At 33.9% G+C, this 25,263-nt stretch overlaps 1 protein-coding gene across 1 annotated transcript in view; it reads right to left on the bottom strand.

The window, feature by feature from the left end:
* The window catches only part of CARPA (Carbonic anhydrase-related protein A), a 104,030-nt gene that overhangs the window by 13,823 nt on the left and 64,944 nt on the right, over positions 1 to 25,263 (bottom strand). Inside the window, exons 6-7 of the mRNA XM_018543233.1 lie at positions 16,651 to 16,746; positions 6,863 to 6,929 (exon numbers count right to left, since the gene is read on the bottom strand). Of these exons, the coding sequence (XP_018398735.1) occupies positions 6,863 to 6,929; positions 16,651 to 16,746 (163 nt within the window). The remainder of the gene's footprint in view (positions 1 to 6,862; positions 6,930 to 16,650; positions 16,747 to 25,263) is intronic.

Genomic DNA, 25,263 nt, shown 5'->3' with positions numbered 1-25,263 from the left:
CTGGAGGGTCGGCGGCAGAGAGGGGGGGTGGGTGGGATAGTCGGGAGATAGAAAGGGGCGGTTTTGCTACTCTGCCGTATTGCGACGTTGTGTATATGATTGTGCAGCTGTGCACAAGGGGAAAGAGAGAGAGAGAGAGGGACCGAGAAGGGGGAAAGGGGGAGCAGCATGCAACCTAGGTATACCAAAATAGCGGAGGGGAGAGTCAGGACTCTGAAGGGGTTGCGCGAGTGGGCCCGTCGGTGGCAGGGGTAGCTATAAAATACAATTTCAGGGGTGTCGGTTTAATACCACGCATACCGCGCAAATATTTCATCTATTATCTACATTTCGTAGATACGTAGGCATTCGCCGGGCGGCATACAGCTCGGCGGGGCTGTAACGGGGGATGCACGCGGAGTAAAGGCCGGGGATGTGTGTGTTACACTATGAGGCTACGAATATTCCTCTGGTATACTAGAAGCTTCGTCCCGCTCGCTTACTTCCTCGTGATTTGGGTTACTACACTGGCAACGTAGAAGCATTTTCGTGCGTGTACGACGACCATGTAAATCGATAAATTTTAATTCATAAGTCGGTATGAACTTACACATGGAAACCGAGAATAATTACGAAGAACGAAGATATCATAAGTAGAATGGAGAAGATTCGTACGCTAAAAACATACATTAATGCTAATTACATGTGTTCATTAGCTGCCTAATTGATGTCTGAGATGTCTCATGGAGAGAAATGGAGAATCTCTTTGGATATCATGGACGTCTTAGAAACTAAAAACTTTATTTTTATTTAAAATAATTCATTTCAAGTGTTACATATTCGCACGTAAGAAATAGATTCTGTTAATTCAAAATTATCTTTTCTTTTTTTGCCTTATCGCAATTATAAAACAATTTACATTTATTCCTACCAAATATTCCAGGCATGATATATTAAAATATATCACAGGGACGTAATGAAATATGTGTGAATACTCATTTATCGACTGGAAATTATTGCTGTATAAAATTCGAAGTAATGAGCATACCCTGTTAAACAATTCGTTCAATGTAAATTTGATACAACAATTTAAAGAATGCAGTTATATAACAAAAATTACTAATTATAATATATAATATAAATATATTATGTATACATATATAAAATTTATACAGCTTTACGAAAATTATTTGCGAATAAATGATACCTTTCGAAAATATTCGACGCGTTGACACTTTTCATCGTGCTTTTCCAATCCATCTGCGCTAGTCGTAATCATCGTTAATTACGTCATACGCATTATTGATCAAGGTTTAAAAACGCATTACTTCCGAAATTGATTTGGAAGGGACATCAGTGTGACATTATTATTAATGATGCTGGATGAAATCAATTTCACAGTGGAGCATTGTGCGCGCGGATAAATGAAAAGGTCCTTACTTTCTCGCAGTTGCAGAAGTGTTATTAAAACATTTACTTTACATCTGAGCTATTAAGTATATTTTGCATATTAATACATACATGTTGAATATTGTACTATACCTGCCGCAAAGAAATTTCATATAATTTGCCACTTTATTTAATTCGATAAAATTTTTAATCCTTTGATGCCACTTTATACCGTTTTGTCACGTACTTACTGCATAGGTATTGCGTAAAAAAATATTGTATAAAAATAAACATATAACAAAAATTTGTTTAACATATTATACGAAAATTTTTTAATATATTAAATATTTATTTTTAAGTAACGTATTTTTTACATGTGCATTTTTTATATGCCACACTAATTATATGAAACATTGGATTCCAAAAAATGTTAATTTTTACGTATAATATAATATAGTAGCTTATAAAAAATGTATTGTTTGTATTCTTATTTTTTAAAAATCTGACAAATTACCATAATAAAAATGACACCGAAGGGTTAAAAACAATCTTCAATAATTCGAGAACGATATTGTCGCATTAAATAAAAATCCTTTTAAAACGTCGCTTCGCGCAGTTTCGTTCATTGGCGAGCGACCTGCACGCGAGCGTTCTGTACAAAAACATGTTTAGCTGATGAAAGGCTTGAGTTAAATAAATTTCACGATGGCATAGGCGAACTATTGTGGGCCACTGTATATGCAACGTGCCTGTCTCGGCACGTACACGACAATGGAATACTTAGATCCCGCTGTAACTCCTCCTCCCTGCGCGCCATTTTCCATTGTCTTATGATTTATGTTCCCTGGTCGCGGTGTCAACAGGGTATTGATTAAAATACACACATAACCGTGCCCGGGCGTATATACAGATTTATGCACACACCAGACCGGCGGCCGGCCGGAGTATGTGACATCGCCGTACCTTGTAAATCGACCCCATGTCCCTCCCTTCCCGTTCGCGCGTCCATCGTTGATCGTGTTAACCGTGTAAAAAGCGCCAGGCACGCTTCCAGGTCGAATCGTTTAGTCGAAGAGACACCAAAAACTCCCCTTATACGGACCCACGACTGTAGGGGGATGACTGTGGAAGGGCGGTATCTGAAATCCTACTAGGAAGCATCCCGAGTGCGCGCATCGATGGTCCTTCCATCCTTCTCTTTGCCGGCGTACGTCCCATCCTCTGCCACCCTCGAGAATACTTGGCTGTAAAGTTTATTTTCTTCCTCGTCGAGCAATGCAACCAGCCGTGGCATTTGCAGAATTATGCCACGCAAGTTGAACGGAGGAACGAGCGAGGCGCTTTCTTGCTCGGCGCTCTCTCGACGGCGAATGCGCGGATGCAAATCGCGGGAAGTTTTCGTTGCGCCGATGGAATCCACGGGCGAGGAGAAAGGCAGAAGAGAGAAAGAAAGCACGCGCGTGGGAGAAGGAGTCATATTTCGATTTTACGTCGGGTGCAATTTGCGTCCGTAAGTCGCGGCGCGATACATCAAAACGGTGGATCGCGCCCGCACCGTTCTTGACGCAGCGGCGCGAGCGTTATAATCCATTATGCGCGCCATCCATTTAATTTTAATATCGTAACGAGACTCTGACGGGCGTTAATTCGCCGAGACAAGTTATGAAAAATCGCGGACGGATCGCGATGATATAAACGCACTCGGTACTTATATAGACTCAATTCACGTTCACGGTATAACGCGCGTATTATCGGTGCTTTGATACAACGCTACAATTTTCTTCCGCTTCAGTATTCAGCATAGTTCAGTAAACTAGAACTTGCGTGATACTATGCGAATGTTGCAGCACTCGTATACGTATAATGATACTCACTCTAAAAGTTTTACGGTGAATCTCACTTCGAAGAGTGAAATCTCGCTCTTAAATATTGAACCTACTCTCTCTCTCTCTCTCTCAAGAACTTTCATTATTTAAAATAAAATTCCACTCCAAAGAATTTAGATACAAAGATGATACAATTAAATTGATACAAAAATAGCAGAATTGTAAATATTAATTCTCTACAATCTGTGTCTTTTTTGTCCAGCTCAAATTTTCTTATCAATTTAAGCTTTCAAAAAGAGGTCATGATTATTTTTTAACGCATCTTTATTACATTGATAGCTTTTTTTAACTTGTCAGTCAGACATTAATCTTTACTTAAAGAAATTGAAATTTGAACAAAAATGAAGGCGAAATTTAAAAGTAAAATTTTGCTTGCATTAAAAAGTCCAGATTGCAGACGGAGAGTTGAAACTGCAAAACGTATATAGTTAAAAGTGTAAAATTTAACACGTCCCATACAAACGGTTCATCCAAACCTTTTCTTCTGTGTGTAATAATAAGATTATACGTATATAAAGTTATTAAAAAATTTATTATGACAAAATCGAAATAAATATTGAATGTGATATAAAACACGCAATTTTTTATTTCAAATAATAATTACTTTTAAAAAAAGACGAAATTCAATAATTATCTTTTTTTTTAAAGGAATATACTAATTACTCTATGGTAATTAGAAAGCCGGAAATTTATTAACTAGTTGTCTAGTAGCATTGTTTCGCTTACTTCGATGCACGGAAAAGCATTACTGTAAGTAATTTACACCGTCGGTTCGCATTTTCTTCATTACTCTTACTCTCCACTAAAACGCTTCCTCGTTATTCATACTCACTGCTACTTCTTTTACTTTTTGTCATTCTCAATGGAACGCGTATTTATAATCCTCCTATTACGATACAAACGATCTCTGCGATGATTATTTGTATGTGTACGAGGCTTTTACACGATTAAAAAGATGACTTTCAGAATATTGTCCCTCGAAAAATTATTCAGTTACAAATTGGATAAATACACAACATATATGTATTTTAAAAGATATCAGAGAAAGAACGGGAATTATTATTATACATGTGTTTAGAAATAGCTCCGGAAAAGTAACATTCGGTATTAGTACTTTATCCAACTGAATATGTGTATGCGTGTGTGTGTATGTAATAACATCGTTTTTATAAATTCCAACTAAAGATTATAGAAAAAGAAGTGCTTTCCTACCCTATGGTGACGCGTCCATTGGCACGAATACTCAATGAGTCGAGGAAGTGACTCGTTATCTTAAGAGAGTCATTTCATCCACTTCGTCTTTTTCCTCCCCGTAAAGGCCCCGCTTTCGACTTTTCACTCTCGACTCGAGTGCCATCCGCTACAGCCGTTGCTGCCGCCACCGCCGCCGTCGTCTCTCTAAGCTTCGTTCGGATATCGCTGGCAAAACCGACACTCTTCTCTCATCCCCACGGCGTTTTATTTATTACCCGCGGTTACTCCAACGGACCGCAGCATCCGGTTAACTTTCCGTCCAAAACTTATCGGGAGTACCCGATGCGTGAAGCGCGTATTCATCGCGACGCGAAACCGCATACCTGATTCCTGTCCGCGCCGCATTCTTCGCAAACTAAGTTTTTTTAAAGGAAAGTCACTAATTGCAGCCTCGCCTTTCAGAATTTTCAGACGACCTTAAACGAGCTAAAAATTTCGATATTAAATGCTTTTTACAGTTCAAGTAAACTTTCTGCTGCTTTGACTCTCTGATCCTATTTTATTCATTTATTTTAGAACTTACGTTTTAAAATATTGTACATTACGTTATTTGTTCACTTATTTATAAATTGTATTATTTTGATACTAAAAAATGTTGAATATTAATTTAACACAAAATATTTAAATATATACACATTATATTAAATTAACTCGGATATATCAAAAAATCAACACAACATTTTAAATAAGAACTTGATTGGATTGATTTTAACACAAATACACAAAATATTTTTTACTGTGCTTTACTAAAAAAAGATAATCATTTTATGATGTGTCACTTTTATATCAATGCAGTGATGAATTGTTCATGATAAACGCCAAGTATCGTAGATCTATTTTTATAAGATGATCTGAAGAGAAATATTTCTCGTAAGGATTTTGAAGACAATTTCTCTCCCTCTCCCTTTCCCTCCCCCCCTCTCTCTCACTTTATGTGAAACATGCAGATCTCGTTATTTTTTGAAGCTCTACCTCTTATGTGCAGCATCACATATCTATCAAGTTCCTTCAATGTGGAGTACGTTGAGACGATTGCAATGATGCATTTAGCCAGAGTATTGTAGGAAATTAGTATCGAGCTGTTGCACAGCTTGTTCAGGATTTACGTTCTAGTAACACAATACGGCGTAGTTACGTCGTCTGTCGTAACGTCACTTCGCTCGATGTACACCATAAAAAACCTCAATAGGAGAGTGATTACGAATAGATAATTATTACACATCGTTTGATACGTCCGGCATCGATAACGTACCAATTATATTCAATGGTGTCAAAAAAATCGAAATTCCGATGCAATTTTGCAAAAATATAGAGAATGCGTTAAAACTTAACTCTCAAACTCTTATTTCAAAAATCATGTTTTCCATAATAAAATTAAGTACGTATTTCCTGTATAAAAAATATAATAGATTGAAAATGCGTTAAGTATATATATATATATGTATATATATTATATATATATACATATATATATTATTTGTTTATATTATATTCTTTATATATTTTTATTTTTACGCTGTACTAACATTGTAAACTTGAAATTTATTTTATGAAAACATGTTTCATAAATTTTTATTTGTTTAAGGAAATAATAGAGCAACGTTTAAACACGACACGCACGATTTACTTTTGTAAATATGCTGCTCGCCAATTATCACATTATTTATTCAGAAATACGATAGAAAGCGTACATTATTTGTATTTATCTATATAATTAATGGTGGAGTAGCAAGAATTAGAATCAAAAGACACGGTAGTGTTTCGCACCAAGTGAATGCGGAGCGAGACCGCACCATATATTTATGATACGCAAGTCGGTGAGTTTCGAGCACCCGAGATTATTAGATCTCACAATAAACGACTGAATTAATCGACTTTTCAGTATTCGCAATTTACTCAGAAGTTTAAATTTTATAATAAAATTGTTTTCTGTGGCCTACGAATGGAGATATTGCGATGCGAAGTTTCTCTCTCTCTCTTGCTTACTGTGTGGATATAATTATATATTAATGATCTTAAATAACGTCTTGTGTAAGTTGTGTATAATAAATCCAAATAAATACTAAACATTAATATTCGAAACTGTTTAATATCAATTTAAGATATATGTATAGTGTAAGAAAGAGAACGTGATCAAATGAACATCACACGCACACAAAAGGAAAGCTATCATCGGTATCCAGTGGAACCACGAGGTTAAAAGGAAGAAAGTTATCACGTCATTGAATGAGATACAAGCGAACGTGATATCGTGTAATAGAGAGCCAAGGATGACGACGGAATTTCCAGCTTGATTTAGGAAAAGAGCAGAGGAGAAGCATTTTACGTTTCCTTCCACGACATATTGTACTCACCTCGATATATGACCTTGTTGAACACGCTGGTGATGATCTGCAGTTCGGGATTTAACGTCTCACCGAGCTGAAACAGAAAACAGCTTCTCTTTGTATCCAGTTTAAACGACAGCGGCACCTTATATCACAACTTCCACCGCCACGTGCACCGCGTCAGCGATGTGTCCTTCGCTGTTCTCTCCGCCCTGATACGTTTTCCATCGATTTCCCATGAAAAGGGGTTGCTCGGTCGGTGCTAAGTGCACCGCATAAAGAGGTGAAGGCAAAGAGTCGTTTCGAAAGTTCTACACTGGGCGCCATTAAAGATAACCGTAAAACCCCTGGCTAAACCGACCGCGGACTTTAAAGTAACGATAAATAATGAAAGTTGATGCGCGTGGCGTAGCCGCGTGGGTCCACCGTCGATCAAAAGTTTCGTCGTTTCCCTATCCGTGGCACAAAATTATTATCGCCGCTTCTGTCTCGTCTTTCCGTTCCGTAAATAGAGATAAACAAGGGAGATAAGAAGATGGATAAAATGAGGTGAGATACAATCGAGGATGGAGTGTGCGAGGCAGAGATATTTCTCTTTACAATGGATATATTCTGCAGTATCCAGATTTATGGATAATCGTTAATTAAAGCTATCGATGTTGTTACTGCATTTTGCGTTAAAAGAGCGTTTTGCAAGAGGGCTATTGTGAATAAATAACAAGGAAACAATGTCTCTATTAGTCTTTGAGGACTTCGTTTATTGCAAGAAAAAAATTATCATATGTGTCGGTATAAAATATAATAGATTAAAAATGCGTTAAGTATATATATTATTTTTTTATATTATATTCTTTATATATTTTTATTTTTACGCTGTACTAACATTGTAAACTTGAAATTTATTTTATGAAAACATGTTATTAATGCTCGATTTAGACCAAATTTCTTTATACCTTGCATTAAATAAAATGTAGTTGCGATAATTAAATTAAGAAAGATTAAAATTTTAAAACATCATAAACACTGTGAATATTTAAAAAAAATCAATATTCGAATCCCCCCAGATTATTTTTACAAACGTTAATAAATTTTATTAACGCTTTGATACAACGATTATTGGTTAAATAATATATCTAATACTATTGAAATTATCAAGAGCTATAAATATGTAAAGAGGTAGCAACTGTTTTACCTCTTAATCCAGATACTTGAGAATTACATAGGACGTAATCGAGATTCAGTTGCGAGACAGGTAAGCGGACGGCGACGGTTTAATCTCCGTTTAAATTTCTTGTAATAAAGGGAACCTAATCTTAATTATGAGCTAAGAGAATTAATCTCAATGACGGCCGTCCTTAAACGTTCTTAATCTCGTCGTTCTAGAATAAACTTAACTGGGAAAATTCGCGGTAATTACAATTTCTTCATATTCGTTTAATCAAAAGAAGATTCTTCTTATCACTGAAATGATATGGAATATCAAAAACACGCACTAAAATTTTTTAATATGTACAATACACTGTAAAAAAGTTACATGTATAATTATAACAATTTATAGTAGGTAATTTTGAGATCCATTATTGTGTGTGTTTCAACATACCTACATATATTTACTTACTTAAAGTCACAAATTATAAATAAAATTATTCTTCTTTATAATAAGCAAACAATTTGAAAAAATAAATTTACAATTAAAGTTAAATTTATAAAAACATTTACATATAAATACAATATATTATGTGATATATATAATGTTATATAATATTCCCTTTATCACATAAAAATTTATATATAAACTATAAAATATACTGTTGTTATTGTAATTTTCCTAATATAAAGACATGATATTTAAGCAATTATAGAGATAGAAATAATTTCTATAAGAACGCACGATTTTACATATTTATACTGCAGATTGACTTTTATATTTATTATTTATTTAATTTTCATACTTTTTTTACAATATATTATTTCCTAAATATTCTCATTGAGATTTTCAACACAAAAATATAAATCTGAAAAATATTTATTAAAAGTAATAGAGAAATATATTTTTTCTATTATATCAATAATTATATTAATGTATGATATAATACGAAGGTTATTTTCTAATTTTATTGTTCCTTTTGCTCAAATTAATTGCGATTTCTTAAAAGTATATTTAATTTACTTATAAATTCACTCTTGGTATTTATACCTTCAATGTCCAGTGTTTAAAATACTGCAAAATCAGCTGCGTTAAATCCCACACGGTAGAACCAAAGTCTATCTAGTTAAATCCGGTCTGCAGTTGCGGCTTACGCCGTCAGCATGTTGCTACTTGTTTGGCAAATCAACTGTACACTAATTTGTAATTGTAGCTTCGTAATTTCCGTAGCAGTTGGGCAATAAACAAGCTCCAACGACGACGCCCCGTCCTGAGATCGTATCGATCGCGCGACAAGGGTCCGTCCTTGTGGTTTCACTTCTGGCTACGATGATCGCGAATAAAGGGCATTGCGCTAAACCGATGCAGGTAGTGCTCGACTTCGCGTCATATTATGCAGTCTACCCAATGGACGTGGGAAATTAGCAAGCTCGATTCATTCGTGCTCTCTCTCTCTCCATCTCTTGCAGCACACAGAATCCTTCATGTCAACCAAATTTCTCCTTCCGTTTGATAGCGCGGAATTCCTGTCTTTTGTCATTAGATCAGGACTACTGACTGGCAGTCGCGCTAAATTGACGCGTGGCGTAATTACAGGTTAGCAATTTCCTCGTAGTAGTTAAAGTGATAAACAACCGCACTAATCATCCGACTGTATTGATCATGAGTGTATCTAGAGGTGGGATTTGTAGAGGAGTTCAACCCTCCTCCCTCTCAAAATTTTTTATTCATTTTTCATTTTTAATTATAAGAAAAATACAATTTTACTTTTAACTCTTCTTATTTGTGTCATTCCTCCTTTTCTTTTTATTTAATTTTAATTTAATATTCTCTTAATAATATTTAGCAATATTTCTCATACAATTCATATTTTCTTCAGGGAAAAATAATTATAATATACAAAACGCGTGTAATATCTTTCCCATTCAAATTAAGAATGAAGAAAAATACATATTCGAAGTTCTGAATAAATATACTGAACAAGACAATTTATTAACACAAAAAATTGCTATTTATAGGATAACAGAATTGATAACAATTCGTCACAAATAATTTGGAATACGTCCATGGTATACATATTAATAAATGATATTTGCATAGAGAGCGTAATCGGGATTTCAGAAAGAGGCAAAAATTTATCTCTACACCAAACTTATTAAAATGCTTATATTAGTGGAAAGAACGGTTTTGTCAGAGTGTATAAAAACTTAGTTAGATACAAATTTGAAAATAAATTTATTTGAAATTGAAATAAATGTAGGACGCGCTTGAACTATAGTTGTTGAAATGTTAAAATTTTTGCCAGCATTGCCATTAATATTTAACGTTTCTACGTAATTAATTTGATAGTCCAACAAAATTATTTTCAGTTCTGTGTCTAACTAAATTTTTATGTTCTTCAACAAAAACTGTTCTTTCTATTCAAAGCTTTTCTTCAACAAACTTTCTTACAAATAACACGAGAGCTACGCATTGATCAATAAGTGTTTAATTTGTCGTCGCAAAAATAATTTCCATAATTTAATTAATTCTTCTTGCTAAAATTTAGAAGGGAAGTGGCAAACGCTTTCTGGCCTCCTTGCATAAGCCTATAAATGATTTAAGTCTGTCAAAAGGAAGAAAATGCAACATATTTTTGTTCCTCTTAATTACAGTTAATTACGACTGATTATATGGAGTCTTTTATTTTTAAAGAGCGAAAGGAAAATTAACTGTTTTACATGCAAATTTTGCTCTTTTAATATCACGAATTCGTGTTTGGACGTAATTTACCTTCCCAATGAATCATAAGCAATTTGTGAAAATAAAGTCACTAGAATCGCGTGTTGTGAATAAACTTTTTCGACCTCGCTCGAACGGGGTTTCGAAACTTTTTTTCCAACGGTGTTCCACTGTGACGCTTATACCTTACAGATCTTTTAGATCGTAGGTCGCGATTTCCTCGTCTTTTTCTAAGAAACTTTGGATTCCGTTTAGTCATTGTATAATTTCTCTCTGACCTTTTCGCATTCCACAAAGCAATTGTCGCGACTATACGCGCCATTTATGCCGTCGCAAGGTCAAACGTAAGTGATGCATAATTGTGCCAACAATAACAATTGCGATCAATTCATTATTAATCTGCATCTATTGAGTGAGACTAAGATTCTTTCCTATAGACGGTGTTCAAATATTTTTCTAATCATTTATTATTAATTACTAATAAACATATGTATCAGAAGTGATTAGACAAATTTTGTTTAGAAGAAATGAATTTCAAAGATACTCCCTCCACGCTCTCGTCGGCTAATCACTGATATCGATTATATGAGAAAAAGGAATAATAAAACTTATTGATAGAGATGGAGGATTGTCGAACAAAATGGTGTATATTTGACAATTAAAAATATTTCTAACATTTTGCATTTAAATTTTATTTTAAAAAACCGAACGAGCTTATATACGATCCCAATATTATAATAAATCATTCACCAATTTTGAAATAACAACACGTTCATGCATTTACAGTTTCACGTATTGATGTTACGAATTTATACGGTTCGAAAGTTTCCGACGTTTTGCGTTAAAACGTCGGACACAGAGTTCGTTTAGGTCCGAGATCGCAAAAGTACCGGCGGTATCACGAAGTGCCAACTCATTTGGATCTCATCCCTCAGACACCCCAGGGTATAATCCGTTTGAATTACAGTCGTCAACCCCGTTGCCTCCAGACACGCCTTTACGATCCATTCGTCGAGAGATCGAGCACCTGTTAAAGGTTTTCAGGAAGGATGATGCCGCATTGGGATTATTCAAAATGCTGACCTCTTCGGACCGTGCGGCCGCATATATTCGTTTGCGTTATTCTGCTCTCATTGGAATTTATGATTTCTTAACGAAAAAATATATTTCGCGGTCGCTAAAAGTGTTCTGTGTTTTATGCGGGTTTTAATTCATATAATATTTAACTACCTCTCGTTCGTCGCATCTAAAGCGTCATGTCGGTCTCTTATTATAATTTAAGATTATTCCTATAGCTCAATTATATCCAAAATAAAATCATTTTGAATACATTGAAAGAAAAGTATTTGATAAGTGTAACTTTATAATTAACTACATGGTAAAATAATTATGATTTAGAGTTCCATTTTTATAGTTATTATATAATATTATACGCGGAAAACGATTTCATTGAAGCGTCTAAAAACTTAGCTAGATACGGATCTGAAATCTATTTTGTTAGATTAAAATAAGTATGTAGGAAACTCAAATATGATGAGCAATGAGTTTGACATCCAAGCAATCAGCTTGAGTATTCTACATAATTATTTTGATAGTCGAATAAAATAATATTTTTAACATAGTTATATTTTAGAATTTTAAATATAATTACATTGAAAGAATGATTTTGTTGAACCATCAAAATAATTATATAGAAACGTATAATGAGTAATACTGCTAAAAACGTTTTGCTAATTAGTTTAAGCGTTTTACGTGATTATTTTGATAGTCCAACAAATTTTATTTTCAGTATCTCGCTAAATTTTTTAATACTTTAGTAAAACCGTTCTTCCTCCGTGTAGTAATAATAATTTTGTAATTTTACCTAAAAATATATTATATTTAATCGAAAATAATAATAAATTATAGTTAAATTATAGTAATTATAACCATTTTTGCTCTCACAAGTAAGTAACTTTAACTGAACAGAATCCATTATTCACATTTCTTCTTCTAGTGGAATATTTTAATTTACTGGAATATGTAATAACTGAAAAATCTTTTGCACTATTTCCGCGGAAGCTGAGTCATGAATATTTATACTTATCTGTCTTATTAATCAGCAGACGGGCTGGCAAGCAACAAGAGCTAATGTAAAAGTGCATGTACAGACATGGCTGTAAATTCTAGCGGAAAAAGCGCTATTATGTTCGGTATTATCGCGTCGACGAATCCTTTTCATCGTCTTACGGCCATCGTTGTCGTCTTAGAGAGCGCTCGTAAACCTCCTCTTAAAAATATTTAGAAGTTGCTGTCGTTTGTCGACGGCTGCAAGCGGAGTCAAAGTGCGTCGTTATAACACGTAGTCGTTACAACGCATACAGCTTCTCTTTCCCTTTCTCCCCCCCCCCTTCCTTTTTCTCCTTTCCACTCTTATTTTATCGTTTTCGTTATACTACCATGTAGCCGCGGTTTCGAAGGCTAAGTTGCTAAAGAGGGCGGAAAGCGGACGGAAAAAGGGCGCTCGCTGAAAGAGAGTGTGAGTGAGTGGAGACAGAAGGTCGTCACTAAAAGTTTCAAAGTTATTCCGAAGGTAAATACAGTTCAGATCGGCAATAGTTATTGCATGTTTTATATTCTTTCTCGGGGGAAAGGCAAGAAAAATACATCACGTGACGATAATCTTTTTCATTTTAGATTATTATAAAGTATAAAACTATTCCGCTTTCCACTGACAGAAAATATGTAAACGGTTTCTCCACTCGCGTTTCTCCATTTCTGTTCGAATAACACAGCTAAAAACTCATCAGTCCACTCGTAGTTTTTATACTACGAACAAAAAATACGTAACATATATATTTAATAAACACATAGTTTCGTGTCGAATTCTATTTATTTAACGGAATAACTTTTTATAAAAACCCGTTAAAAAAATTGTAATCCCCTTGAAATTTCTGGTTTCGCTGAAAAGTTTTTCCTTCCCGTAGTTCATTTTTGAATTATAAATTTACTTGTATAAATAAATCTGGAAAGATTTCTTCCTTTTTCAATCTCACGATAATGTGTTATGGAGATAGCACAAAAAATTCAAATGTCAGATTAAAGCAAATTTATTATTCATTAATTACGATATTTGTGCAAATGATGTAAAGATAGATTTCTGTCGGTGAAAAATAGAGAGCGAAAAATCTTGTGAAAGAAGAGATATAACATAATATTTCTATTGGACTGGAAGGAGTTTGTGTAGATGATCCGAAGGAAGCTGTCGAGAAAGCGGTCCATGAGCGTTGAAGCAAAATAATTGCTTCGCGATAATAAATCCGTTATTTGAAGAGGAAAATACAAATGGAAAACGGTTCGGTATGATATTAAAATCGTGTCTGCTTTGATCGCCAATATCGATACGAACTGATTTACAGTTTTCACATACATACATTTAATATATCCGATGATACTGTTGTTACACAAAGAAAAAATACAATGGCAAATTCATTTATTGTAAAAAGCACAAATGTATGATGCTACATAATGAAATGCGATACGAAATGTAATGTGATCTTATACATGTAATTTAATTACAAGTATTTATTGTATACGTATACATGTATGTGTATGTAAATATTTGTAAAATAATTCTAAAATTACATTTACAATATCATGTTACATTTTGTATTACGTTTCACAGTATATTGGTTGAAGCTATATCTACATTAACAATTTTGTCATTATCAAAGTATTAACATATAATCCTAAGACAATTCGTTATTGTCGCATTCAGATAAAATTATTAAAAAATTCTTTATAATTTATTTATAACTCGTAATATCAAAATTCATCAATTTTTAAATTTCTTTTAGTGAATAAAAATTTATCAATCGAAACTTGCATAAAATTACAATTTATGATTTGTTGATTCATCGATTTATGTACACTTATCCAGTGGATATAACCATCGCGATTGTCTATTTTACAAAGAATGGTCTTGAAGTATGATTTTAACGAGTGAAATGACAAGGAATGAACTAACGAGGACGTGGTAAGAAAGGACGTGGAAGAGAGAAACAAACAAAGGATAAGAGAGAACCGCGACAAAGCTTTAGCCGGCCAGAGAAGGCTTCTCAAAACTTCGAAATTTATTCCTGCGTTAAACGCCGCGCGTCTTGGAAAACTTACCGCGTGTTTGCTCGCAGCCTCCGACTGAAATGATTATGCTATAATAATGATATTGTTAGTTGGAAACGTGCCGGGACTGCTGAGGGACTGCCGGGGTTTGCTGCTTGAAAAAATAACAGGTAATGTTCGCCCTCGCTCTCGTGATGTAATTAATGCCCGTTTGGAAAACTTTGTACCTGTAGTGCACACGCGCGTACTTTGAGAGTAACATTTTATATGCGATTTTCCCTAAAGTTATTTTATTCGTGTCGAAAACATTTGTTACATCCTTCTCTCAACGTATTATTCTCCATGAAATTTTACAAAATTAATCGAAATTTATCCTGTACCAAATTATTTTTTCTAGCAATTTATTTTGATGCATAATTCTGATGAAAATTCCCACGAAAATATTTGCGAACTCGAGAGAATCAACGTAATCGAATGTTCGTCATTTATTCGTTACAAGGCAAGCGTTGTTAGCGAGACTACGTAGCATCTGTTACGTGCTAACTACCGTAATCTCTGATATGCCGAATGCATTTGTAAGGGGAAGCTAAGTGCGGTCCGAAGTTTAGAAAGTTAGTATCACGATATGCGCCCTGTTAGAAACGGCTTCGCCATAACACGATGGCTTGACAAGAGTCGGGAGATGGAAAGCTGGCGAAGGTGTTAACAACCAACATAATTATCAATTTACATCGTCCGTCTAACTAAACATGGCGTTTAGTTAGAAAACGATAGATCATGTAAATCAATTTAGACATGTATATTTTTTAATAGTTATACGTTGTTATATATGATATTAATTGATTACGGCATACATCAATTATACGTCAAAAATACCAGTACACCTCGCCGACCGTTGTCGGATTTATTGCATTCTATTTAACACCGAATTTGATGTATATTGAGCAGCTATTTTTACGAATTCATGTAGATAGTACGAAATAAAAACAGTTACTTAAATAAAGAGTATTAATAATTTTTTAATCTTAATTCTTTAATTTTCAAAAACATTACACAAAATTTTAAAGTTAATATTATAAAATCTTAATTCAGATTTTGTTTATTTTTCCAGAACCGTACACACAGTTATATGTAAAATAATGAGATATTCTATTAATTAATAATCATCTAAAAAAATAACGGATTACTTTTCCTTTCTTGGAATAAGTTACGATTCATGTATTTATATTTTCTTGGAGAATTCATTGCGTAACTGTATTTATAAATGCTATGTTAGTAAGTATGACGTGGTTTAAAAAAAATAGAATTAGAGTCATAAATTGGTAATTTACAAAATTCTAACATCAAACCGATTAAACATTTACGGATTCACTTAAAGAAAGAATCCGTAATCAAAAATGCATTTTAAAACAAGACAAATTGCGATTATAAAAACAAATAACGAAATCCATTTACAAAAAGTTATTAAAAAGTTTACGAAAAGAATATTGCAGTAGTTATGAAAAAAGCGTAATAAAATACTAAATATTGATAATTTATTAATAAACAAATATGTTATTAATAAATTTGTCGTATTTATTTTAATCTACATACAGAGTTATGAAATTTAAATATGCCTAATAATTTTGAACATGGCTGTATGCTTTCGCGATTCCACTAAATACAAGAAAGCTAATATCCGCGCGATTTAATTACTTACGTTTTTATTAATGACGTGCGAGATTAAATGACTGTAAAAATTTATAGCGAAGGAAGTTACGTGCGAGAAACTTTTTTGCGGACTGAAATAATTTGAAAAATGAACGAAACTTTCGTCGGGTGTATCGTCGATGGAAAATTCACTCACCTGCACCATTAACGAGATCGCCACCAGCCCCTGACTTTTATGCTGTGCCTCGCTCATGTTGTGATACAGTTCGGCGTTAAAGCCATAGACTTGTATCTGCAACAGAAAACCACAAAGAAATTACTTCCCAGTGAAATCGTGCCGTGAGCATAATCGTATCTCCCGCAACGCGATCACGCCGACAAATTCCGTCCCCGCACGAACAAATTCTCTAGTTTAGAGTTTAGATTCCGGAACATTTCGTGCCCGACGACGCGTCGTACCACGTCGTTTCCCTCCTTTGCTCCATACTTCTATCTACCCTCGAGATCGACTCGCTACAATCACGTCTCTGGTCGACCGTTACCAGCTTTACTGCAGCTAATTAAACGGCTAAACTCTCGATGTATTAAATATAATTGTATTAAGCTTTTAATTGTATTAAGCTTTTTATATAAACCCATATAAAATGCAAATAATAGATACAAATTTTTCATCAAAGACGTTAACGATTTTATCGTGTTCAAGAGATCAAAATTTACCAAAACGTAATATTTCTTTTACACTTTTTGAGCAAAATCGGCCTCTTTTTAACATCGTCCTTATACTTATGTTTTAAGAGAAGTAAATAAACTCATATTTAAGTCTTTTATAACTTTTGCCTTTATAAATTCTTAACTTTATGTATGTTGGATATCGTTAGAAATTGAAGCAAACGATGAAAGATTCCAGAATGTGATCTGCATGTTCGAGGTATATTCGGCTCCGTCTTTTATGCCCTGAATAAATATTCCAAAAATATTTATCGAACACATACCTATTAAATCACATTCTTACGCGAGTATATAAATCTTCAGAGGCACCAAGATTCTTAAGCGCATACCATATGTGGATGCACTTTTCCTCTGACATTTTTGTGCGCCTTCTTACGTTAGAATCTTCGTTTTTTGTAAACGGAAATATTCTCTCATAGTATACACACTTTTTATAGAAATATTGAACTTTTGCGAGAATAAAGTTTTCTTCGATACCTGATCATATCTTTTAACATTTCACCTTTACCCTCGTATTTTTCCATATATAAAATGTAGATCAAATATGTATTATATTATTGTTACAACAAATGTTCTTTTTCGTTGCAACTGCTACAACCACAAAATTTAATAACAAGGATCGCGACTTATTGTTTTAGACTAAAAATCTGCACGAATAAGTGTATGCAGGTAAGTCGCAAGATGGGATCTATCGCGTGCACACAGGAGAGTAGCGTTCAGTTTATAGAGAAATGGAAACCAAGTCGCTCGTAAAATGTATCTTGTTTTTGGGACATACATCTCGTTTCGTGTCTCATTTCCTGCGAATGTCACATGCTATAAGTTTTGTATGCTGGATAAGGCGCGGAAAAGACACCGACGACGTGTACGTGTCTTTCTCGCGAAGAAAAGGATTTCGCCGCGATCGCTTTTCTTTACAATATTTTCTCTCTCCCTCCTTTTCATCCCTTCTTTCTTTTCATATTCCCTCCCTCCCTCTCTCTCTTTTTTTTTCTCGTAGTCCCCTCTTTGTTTTCCCACCATCCTGTCATTCTTCACTATATCCGTATATCTGTTTCTTTCTGCAAGTAATGGCATTGCAACGGCACTTCCGGTTGTGCCTAAGGCATCTGAAATGTCCGCGACGCGCGAGTTCTTCTTCAAAGACGCCGGGATATGCTGCTACAGCACGACAGATAAGGGCGAGTATATGAGGAAGGAGGGATACGGGGATAAGAGAACGATGTGAGATATGTGAGAAAGAAAAAGATAAGGCGACGCGACAAGAGGAAGCGAGAGGATTGCTGAGAGTGAGTGTAAATCCACTGCGACTGATCAAAGTACGACTCGTACTACTAGGAATAGGAAAGATTCTCTCTTTCTTCTCATTTTCGTAAAATTCTCCTGTACCGACCGCTCCCCTTTCTTCAGTACAGCATCCTCTCATCGTTTCTGCCTTTTAGCGGGATATATTTTTCTCTTAGTAACTTCTTCGCTCATCGAAGAAGAAATCTCTCTTTCCCACTTTTTCATCATGCAATAAAAAAAATTATATATCATTTAAAATGTAATTCTGTTTCATTTTAGATAAAAGTAGATCTAATGAAAATTTTATTATAATCCATTTTTGCTCTACAATGTTCAAAGTTCAATATAAATGTACTTTTCGTAATTTCATTTTTGCTTGTCGATATTGCATCAATAAACTACCATGTACCATATAGTCCATGTACTATATAGTCTATCTCATTGACATAGAAAATTCGTATTAGACATTAAAAAATTATATCGTGTTTGCAATTCTATTTCACAACTAGAGATTAAATTCAAATTTCTATTTCGATTCGATGAAGTAGCATCGATAGATTGCAGTTGATTAATACAATATTGACATGAAGAGAGTAAATTAAGGAAAGTGCATGCATATTAATAAGTTTTCGAAATGAAAGAGTAAAAATAAACTAGAAGGCACTATAATCGTATGTGTCTTATCCAAGCGAATATTAAGCGAATAATTATTATAAGAATATGAATAATATATTCAATTGATATGCAAACATTTATACATGTAATAATATACATATGTCAGATATATTTAAATAAATTCTTCTATATAAAAATAGTCCATGGTACTAATAAAAAATTAATATTTATTTTTATTAAAATTTATTGATCATTCTGCTATACACTTTTGCAACTTTTATGTGTCGATAATTCTTATTTTGATTTGCTCATTTTCTGTTATCTTAATTTGAGCCTTTAAGACAATCATAATAATGAAACTGGGAATAAAGTTAATTCCATTGACCTAACTTTCCAACAAGGAACTTAAGAAAGAAGAAATTATGTGAATCAGCGAAGTGACTTATTTCGACGTTTGATTGACGGTTTTTACATGCAAACTGAAAGTTTCAATATTTATCGCGGGTAAACAGAAGTGGAAGTTAGGTACGAAAACAGCAGTCTGTGGAGAGTTCAGGAAGCATTCATTCAAACTTCATGAAATTTAATGCACGAATATATTTCAAGACTCTACGACTGATTTTATAAGAAAAATCAGGTATTTAACTACAATTTTTACCAACATATTCTAAACAATAAAATTTAATAATTTTAATTATACGTATTAATTAGTTATATATATATATATATATATTCAAAGATTTTGTATTAATAATACTCAAGACACAAAGATCAGTATTTTTATTTATTTTTTCTTGAAATACCTGATAATAAATTAAAAAATTTACAATTACAAATCTAGCTTGCGTATGACGCGAATGTATAATTAAGGGGTAACGCCACTCTAGAGCTCGAAAAAAAAGACATGTTTTTGATAATTTTTTACGGAGATACAATAAAGGAAATGGAAAATCTGTTTATAGGAGTGTATTATACATGTTCTGAAGCAAATAAAAAAATTTTTTAATTAACATTTTTAAACAAAATGGCGGCTGCATAATACGAAACTCGAGACCACCTCTCGCTGAAAGGGCTTCACGGCCGGAAAAGTTTCTCCCACAATTTTCAATCCGGAACAAAAAACCAAAATTTTTTGTAAACTATATATAATTGGCTACAGAAGTACGTAGGGAATTTTGAAAAAATGCTTATTTGAAGAAAAAATTCATTTTTCAGTAAAAAATTTCATCGTAAATTGTTTATAACAAAAAAGTTGACAGATATCAAAAAAACTCCTACGTACTTCTGTGTAAAATCTAATTACAAAGCTACTGTTAAAATTTGAATTGAATCGTTCAAAAATTGTTGGAGTTATGTTTCCGGCCAACTTGAAAAACATTGTTTCGAGAAAAACGCGTTTAAAATTTTAAGTACTAAAATAGTATAAATTTTTTTTATATACGTCTAGTCGGCAATGCCTGCATCATACATTTCACCTTCCAAATTCTCTTACTCTGCGTCTTTTCTGACCGATTTTAACAATATCATGGCCTCTTTTACCTTCTGCCACGAGTATCACGAATCTTTTCTTATTAATCGAGCGAAGGCAGTTTCGGTTTCGAAATAAGTACTTAAAAATTTTATCGCACTACGGGGCCAAGTGTACATTATTTTTAAGACTCTAAGGCATCATTTAAACAAAAAAAAATTTGTTGATTATTTTGAAAATTCTAGAGTGGCGTTACTCCTTAATCGCAGATGCCAGAATAAATTTTAATTTATTAAAGTTAAAACAGTCGAATACTTTTATTATTAATAAAGTTAATAAATAGGATTTTTTCCTAATAACTTTTTTCTTTTAGGTTATCTTATACGACCAATCAATAAGACCGAAGAGAGAAATTATTATTAAGAAGCATTCTATCGACAAATCAGCTTTCAGCGTGCTCATTATATTATCGCTGATACAGATCGTAACAACTTTGTTCCGAGTATTATAAAGTCACATTAAAAATATCTTTCACGTTTTAAGCCCCTTTCTTTCTATCCGAAATAATTTATATACAGCATACAAAATTCTGTTTTATGTATCGAAATATCGAATACACGAATATACTAGCTGCTAACTTAATGTAATGTTAATAAAATAGTTTTATGCTAAAGATTATATAAAAATATTACATAATATTTTAAATCTATTAGAAATACATAATAAAAACTATTACGTGTACATAATATTTGCGTGATATAAAGTATTTGTTAAGAAAGAAGTAGAATAGTCCGGGTGACAAATAAAAGACACTTTACTGACATTCTTTTTTTGCGTTTTTCAAGCACGAGTTTTTATTCAGAAATACGATGTACCTCCCTCCGTCCTTCCATTATCCCAAGCCGGGATAAAATTCTGCGGCTCTTATCTACACGGCGATCCCGAAATTCGTTGTCACGGGCGAGCAAAATCCTACTTGACGACCGAGCCAAGGCGGTATATAGCCAAGCTTTCTGAAATTTGCTACGCCCTGGAAATTCGGAATTCACCGCGGGTAACCCGCGAAGTGCCGAGCTGGCCCTCTCTTCCTCTGAGCACCTTCACTTCACGTGTACCATCCGATCTCGACGTATCTTCTGCACTCTGCCTCTCATCCCGACCCGATGCCTCCTTCACGACCGCCTCCTCGTGCTTTACCCGCCACTTTGCCCGCCACTAGAGCATAATCACCACCCTCTACGAAGACTACGACGAGCCCGCAAACACAGCCGCGCATTCGGTAAACGCATTATCCTCTCTTTAAGCGGTCTCGACGACAGTCTCGATGAAGATAATTTTTACGTGCATCTGAAGTTAATCGTCGTCGAGGAACGGATTAACAAAAAATACTACGTGTACGAACTTCATGAAGAGGTGTCATTTATATGCTTACGATATCCCACTTGAGAGAATAACGTCATAATTTAATTTAAGTAATATAATTAGCCGTAAAGATATAATATTACTTTATTTCTATTTCTCAACATTTGAATGATTGATTCTTTTATGTATGTTTAGCTATTGAAAAAAAAATATAAAATAAAAAATGTTTTATCGCCTATACAGATTTTAAGAAGTTAATGATTTCATTTTTCTAAAAACTCTACAAATAATTTATTACTTTTTGTTTACTTTAAATATGTGCCAATAAATTTTGTTGTTTTAATAATAAAGCGGCTTTACCACCATCACATTAATTTTCCTATTTTGCCAAAAGATATTTAAATTCCTTATACCGTATTAAATATACTACAAAACTTATTATACATATAAGAAATTCAAAGTAGAGATTTTAAAAACTGAAAAATAATGAAATTTGTTGAAAAAGCAATGTTCTTTTTTCATGTAAAAGCTCAGTAAAAAATAACTGTTGTTAAGAAACAGTTATTCCATTGTATACTTATCATATTGTATGTAGAGAGAGAATCCACAATTCTCGACATACACCATTAAAATAATTTTACGTGGAAGAATGCAAGTATAATAATTGGATAATTTTTTTTAAAACTTTTTTACAATTTACATAAACGACATTGAACATAGCACGTTTTCATAATATTGCATATATAAGTTTTTATATCTCTAAATATAACTGATTTAATTTTGCGCGTCACTAACTGCGCTTGACTTTTGTTTGGTTTGTACGATTTTCTTTTAATATTGAATATGCAATATCAGATTTATTTTACGTTACAGTAATTCGATACGATATTGTACACACACGACACCGGCATAACAGTAATAGCAACTGATCCGACGACACTAGTTAACCTATTGGCCTGGACCTGCACGAGGCTATCTTGCAATTGCAATGCAAGCTACCCGACTGGACACACGAAATTGTCTCGTATGCAAACTTTGTCCGGATCTGATTACAAACAGTCCCCATCGCCTTCGCAAGCAGCAGTTCCTGTATTAACTACATCGAGTGTATAAACTTCTGTTTTAAACACAAATAAGAGAAAAGAAGAAAGCCATTTTTAGTTAGAGCAGGTCTTGATGTTTATGGTAATATTCATATGACACAAATACATTTATCAGTTCTATTAGGTAAGGAGTAATTCACAATTATATTAATTGATCATCAATTTAATAACAATAGCATCTTAAAAACCTGTAAATAGCTTATCGCGAAAAATATCTCAACTAGGATTTAACTTTATTTTGTATAGGTATGTCACCTGCCACTTCTACAGTCGTACATCCATATGTTAAAAAAAAGGGAGAAGAAAAATTCCCGATAAATCTCGATCTACGAAAATCAAATCATAAGCGTTGAGATAAAAGAGAAATCTATTTTTCCCTTAATTGATACGCTCTCGTATTCATAGCGTTATACACGTCCTTTCAGCACCGTGCCTGTACTTTGGTAGCAGGTGTGATAACGCCCTGCGAGTCACGACCGATATGAATATTCGATACGCGCGGTTCATTCGTTGGGTGCATCAAGTGTGAAATCAGCGAGTGCCATCGCGAAGGGGTGAACGTACTAAACTGAAAAATCGGCACCTCGGGACAAGCGAGATCGTTTGTATGTGAGGTATGCTCGCTAAACAGTTATAAAATATCAAACGCAGAATCGATCTTTTCTCTTTCCAAATTGACACAAAAACCGAGTGATGAAATATAAAGTCAGGATTTATAAATAAATTGTAATCGAAAAATTAAAATACTTCGATTCTCGAAACAGAATATTGTTAGGAAATTGTAATGTATTGTTAATATAATCCTTGTTTAATAAATCAAAGATCGAAAATAAAGTGGACTTATAGACTATTAATTTTTCGCTTCAATTCTCCGAATGGTAATTATAATTATAGAAGATTTAAACTTCGTGTTATGTACAATTTAATCCTATATTGCAGCGTACGCAGGACGTAACAAACGATTAGCCGTAAGTAAATAAACCGTAGCCAATAAAATAAGTAGATTAAAACTCGTGCTCCGATAAACTTAATAAGGATAGCATGTCATAATTGAAAAATTCAATATTGTCGATCAAAGATCGAAATTATATCAAATTAGAATAATGAATTTCATTTTCTCCATATGCTTACACATTTACGAAACTCAATTTTTTAAATAATGCGAAAGATAACGTATAGTCAAAATGGACGGAAATAGACGAAATATCGTATACATCATAAATAAAACGATCATAACTTGATAGGATTAAATAGTAATATTGCAATATAAAATCTATAAAATAACACTCTCAAGCAAAATTCCTTGAAATATTCAAACTGACAAGTCCATTAAATATAAATGCCTTAAATCAATAAAAAAAACTCATTACTTTTCACAGTCTAATTATCTATTTTTCGACACCACAAATGTAATGAAAATAGTCCGCGCATTTTTATAAAAATTGTCACTATCAATTTAGGTAGAGTTCGAAAAATACTCTCCCTCTGTCTGTCTGTCTGTCTATCTCTCTAAAGTATCGAGTTGAATAAGAAAGACGCTGATAGAACTGAAAAGATGCTAATCTAGTCGAAGAAAATGTTCACTGGATAGGAAAAATATCTACTGGATCTGCGAATACTAATTATAGGATTAAATAAAAATGCGCCAAAGACGCTGGTCGTTTTTATCCAGTCCAACACAAAATTACCGTTGCGATCTCACGTTTCGTCATTACTTTTTCCCAGATTCGCGAGGACATGCATCAAGGATAATTCACGCATTAGGGGGTGCGCTTATGGCGTTCTTGCGGCCTATGGGCATGCCATCACGATTTCTAGCACAATGCGCTATTCTACTGTGATAGATATACAGCTGTAATGCCGCGCTGCCATCCCCTTACCACCGACCCTTCCAGCCGGCGGCTCTATATTAACCCACGAGTGCCGGCTGCACAGACACGAATGCCTATACGCTCTATACGGACACAGCGACGTGACAATACACGCCGGGATACGCGTGCATTAATATGTAGATGCGTATACGTGTGCACACAACCGTCTGAGAATTCCTACTATTCATATGTAGATGCGTCTTGCGTCATTTTGCTTGAAAAACCGCCAAGTACTCCATTACCGTCCAAGCGTTACGTTGCTTTACGGATATGCCCGTTATATCGCGTCGGTGGTTAATTGAATGCAAGGAATTATACTTTCAAATTATTGCTAATTACGTTTTAGTGTCGTTAATATGGTTAACCCCGCGGAA

The sequence above is a fragment of the Cyphomyrmex costatus genome, unplaced genomic scaffold, assembly GCF_001594065.2.
Source record: "Cyphomyrmex costatus isolate MS0001 unplaced genomic scaffold, Ccosl1.0 scaffold112, whole genome shotgun sequence".
Classification (NCBI taxonomy): domain Eukaryota; kingdom Metazoa; phylum Arthropoda; class Insecta; order Hymenoptera; family Formicidae; genus Cyphomyrmex; species Cyphomyrmex costatus.
This window is presented reverse-complemented; position numbering and strand designations above follow the sequence as displayed.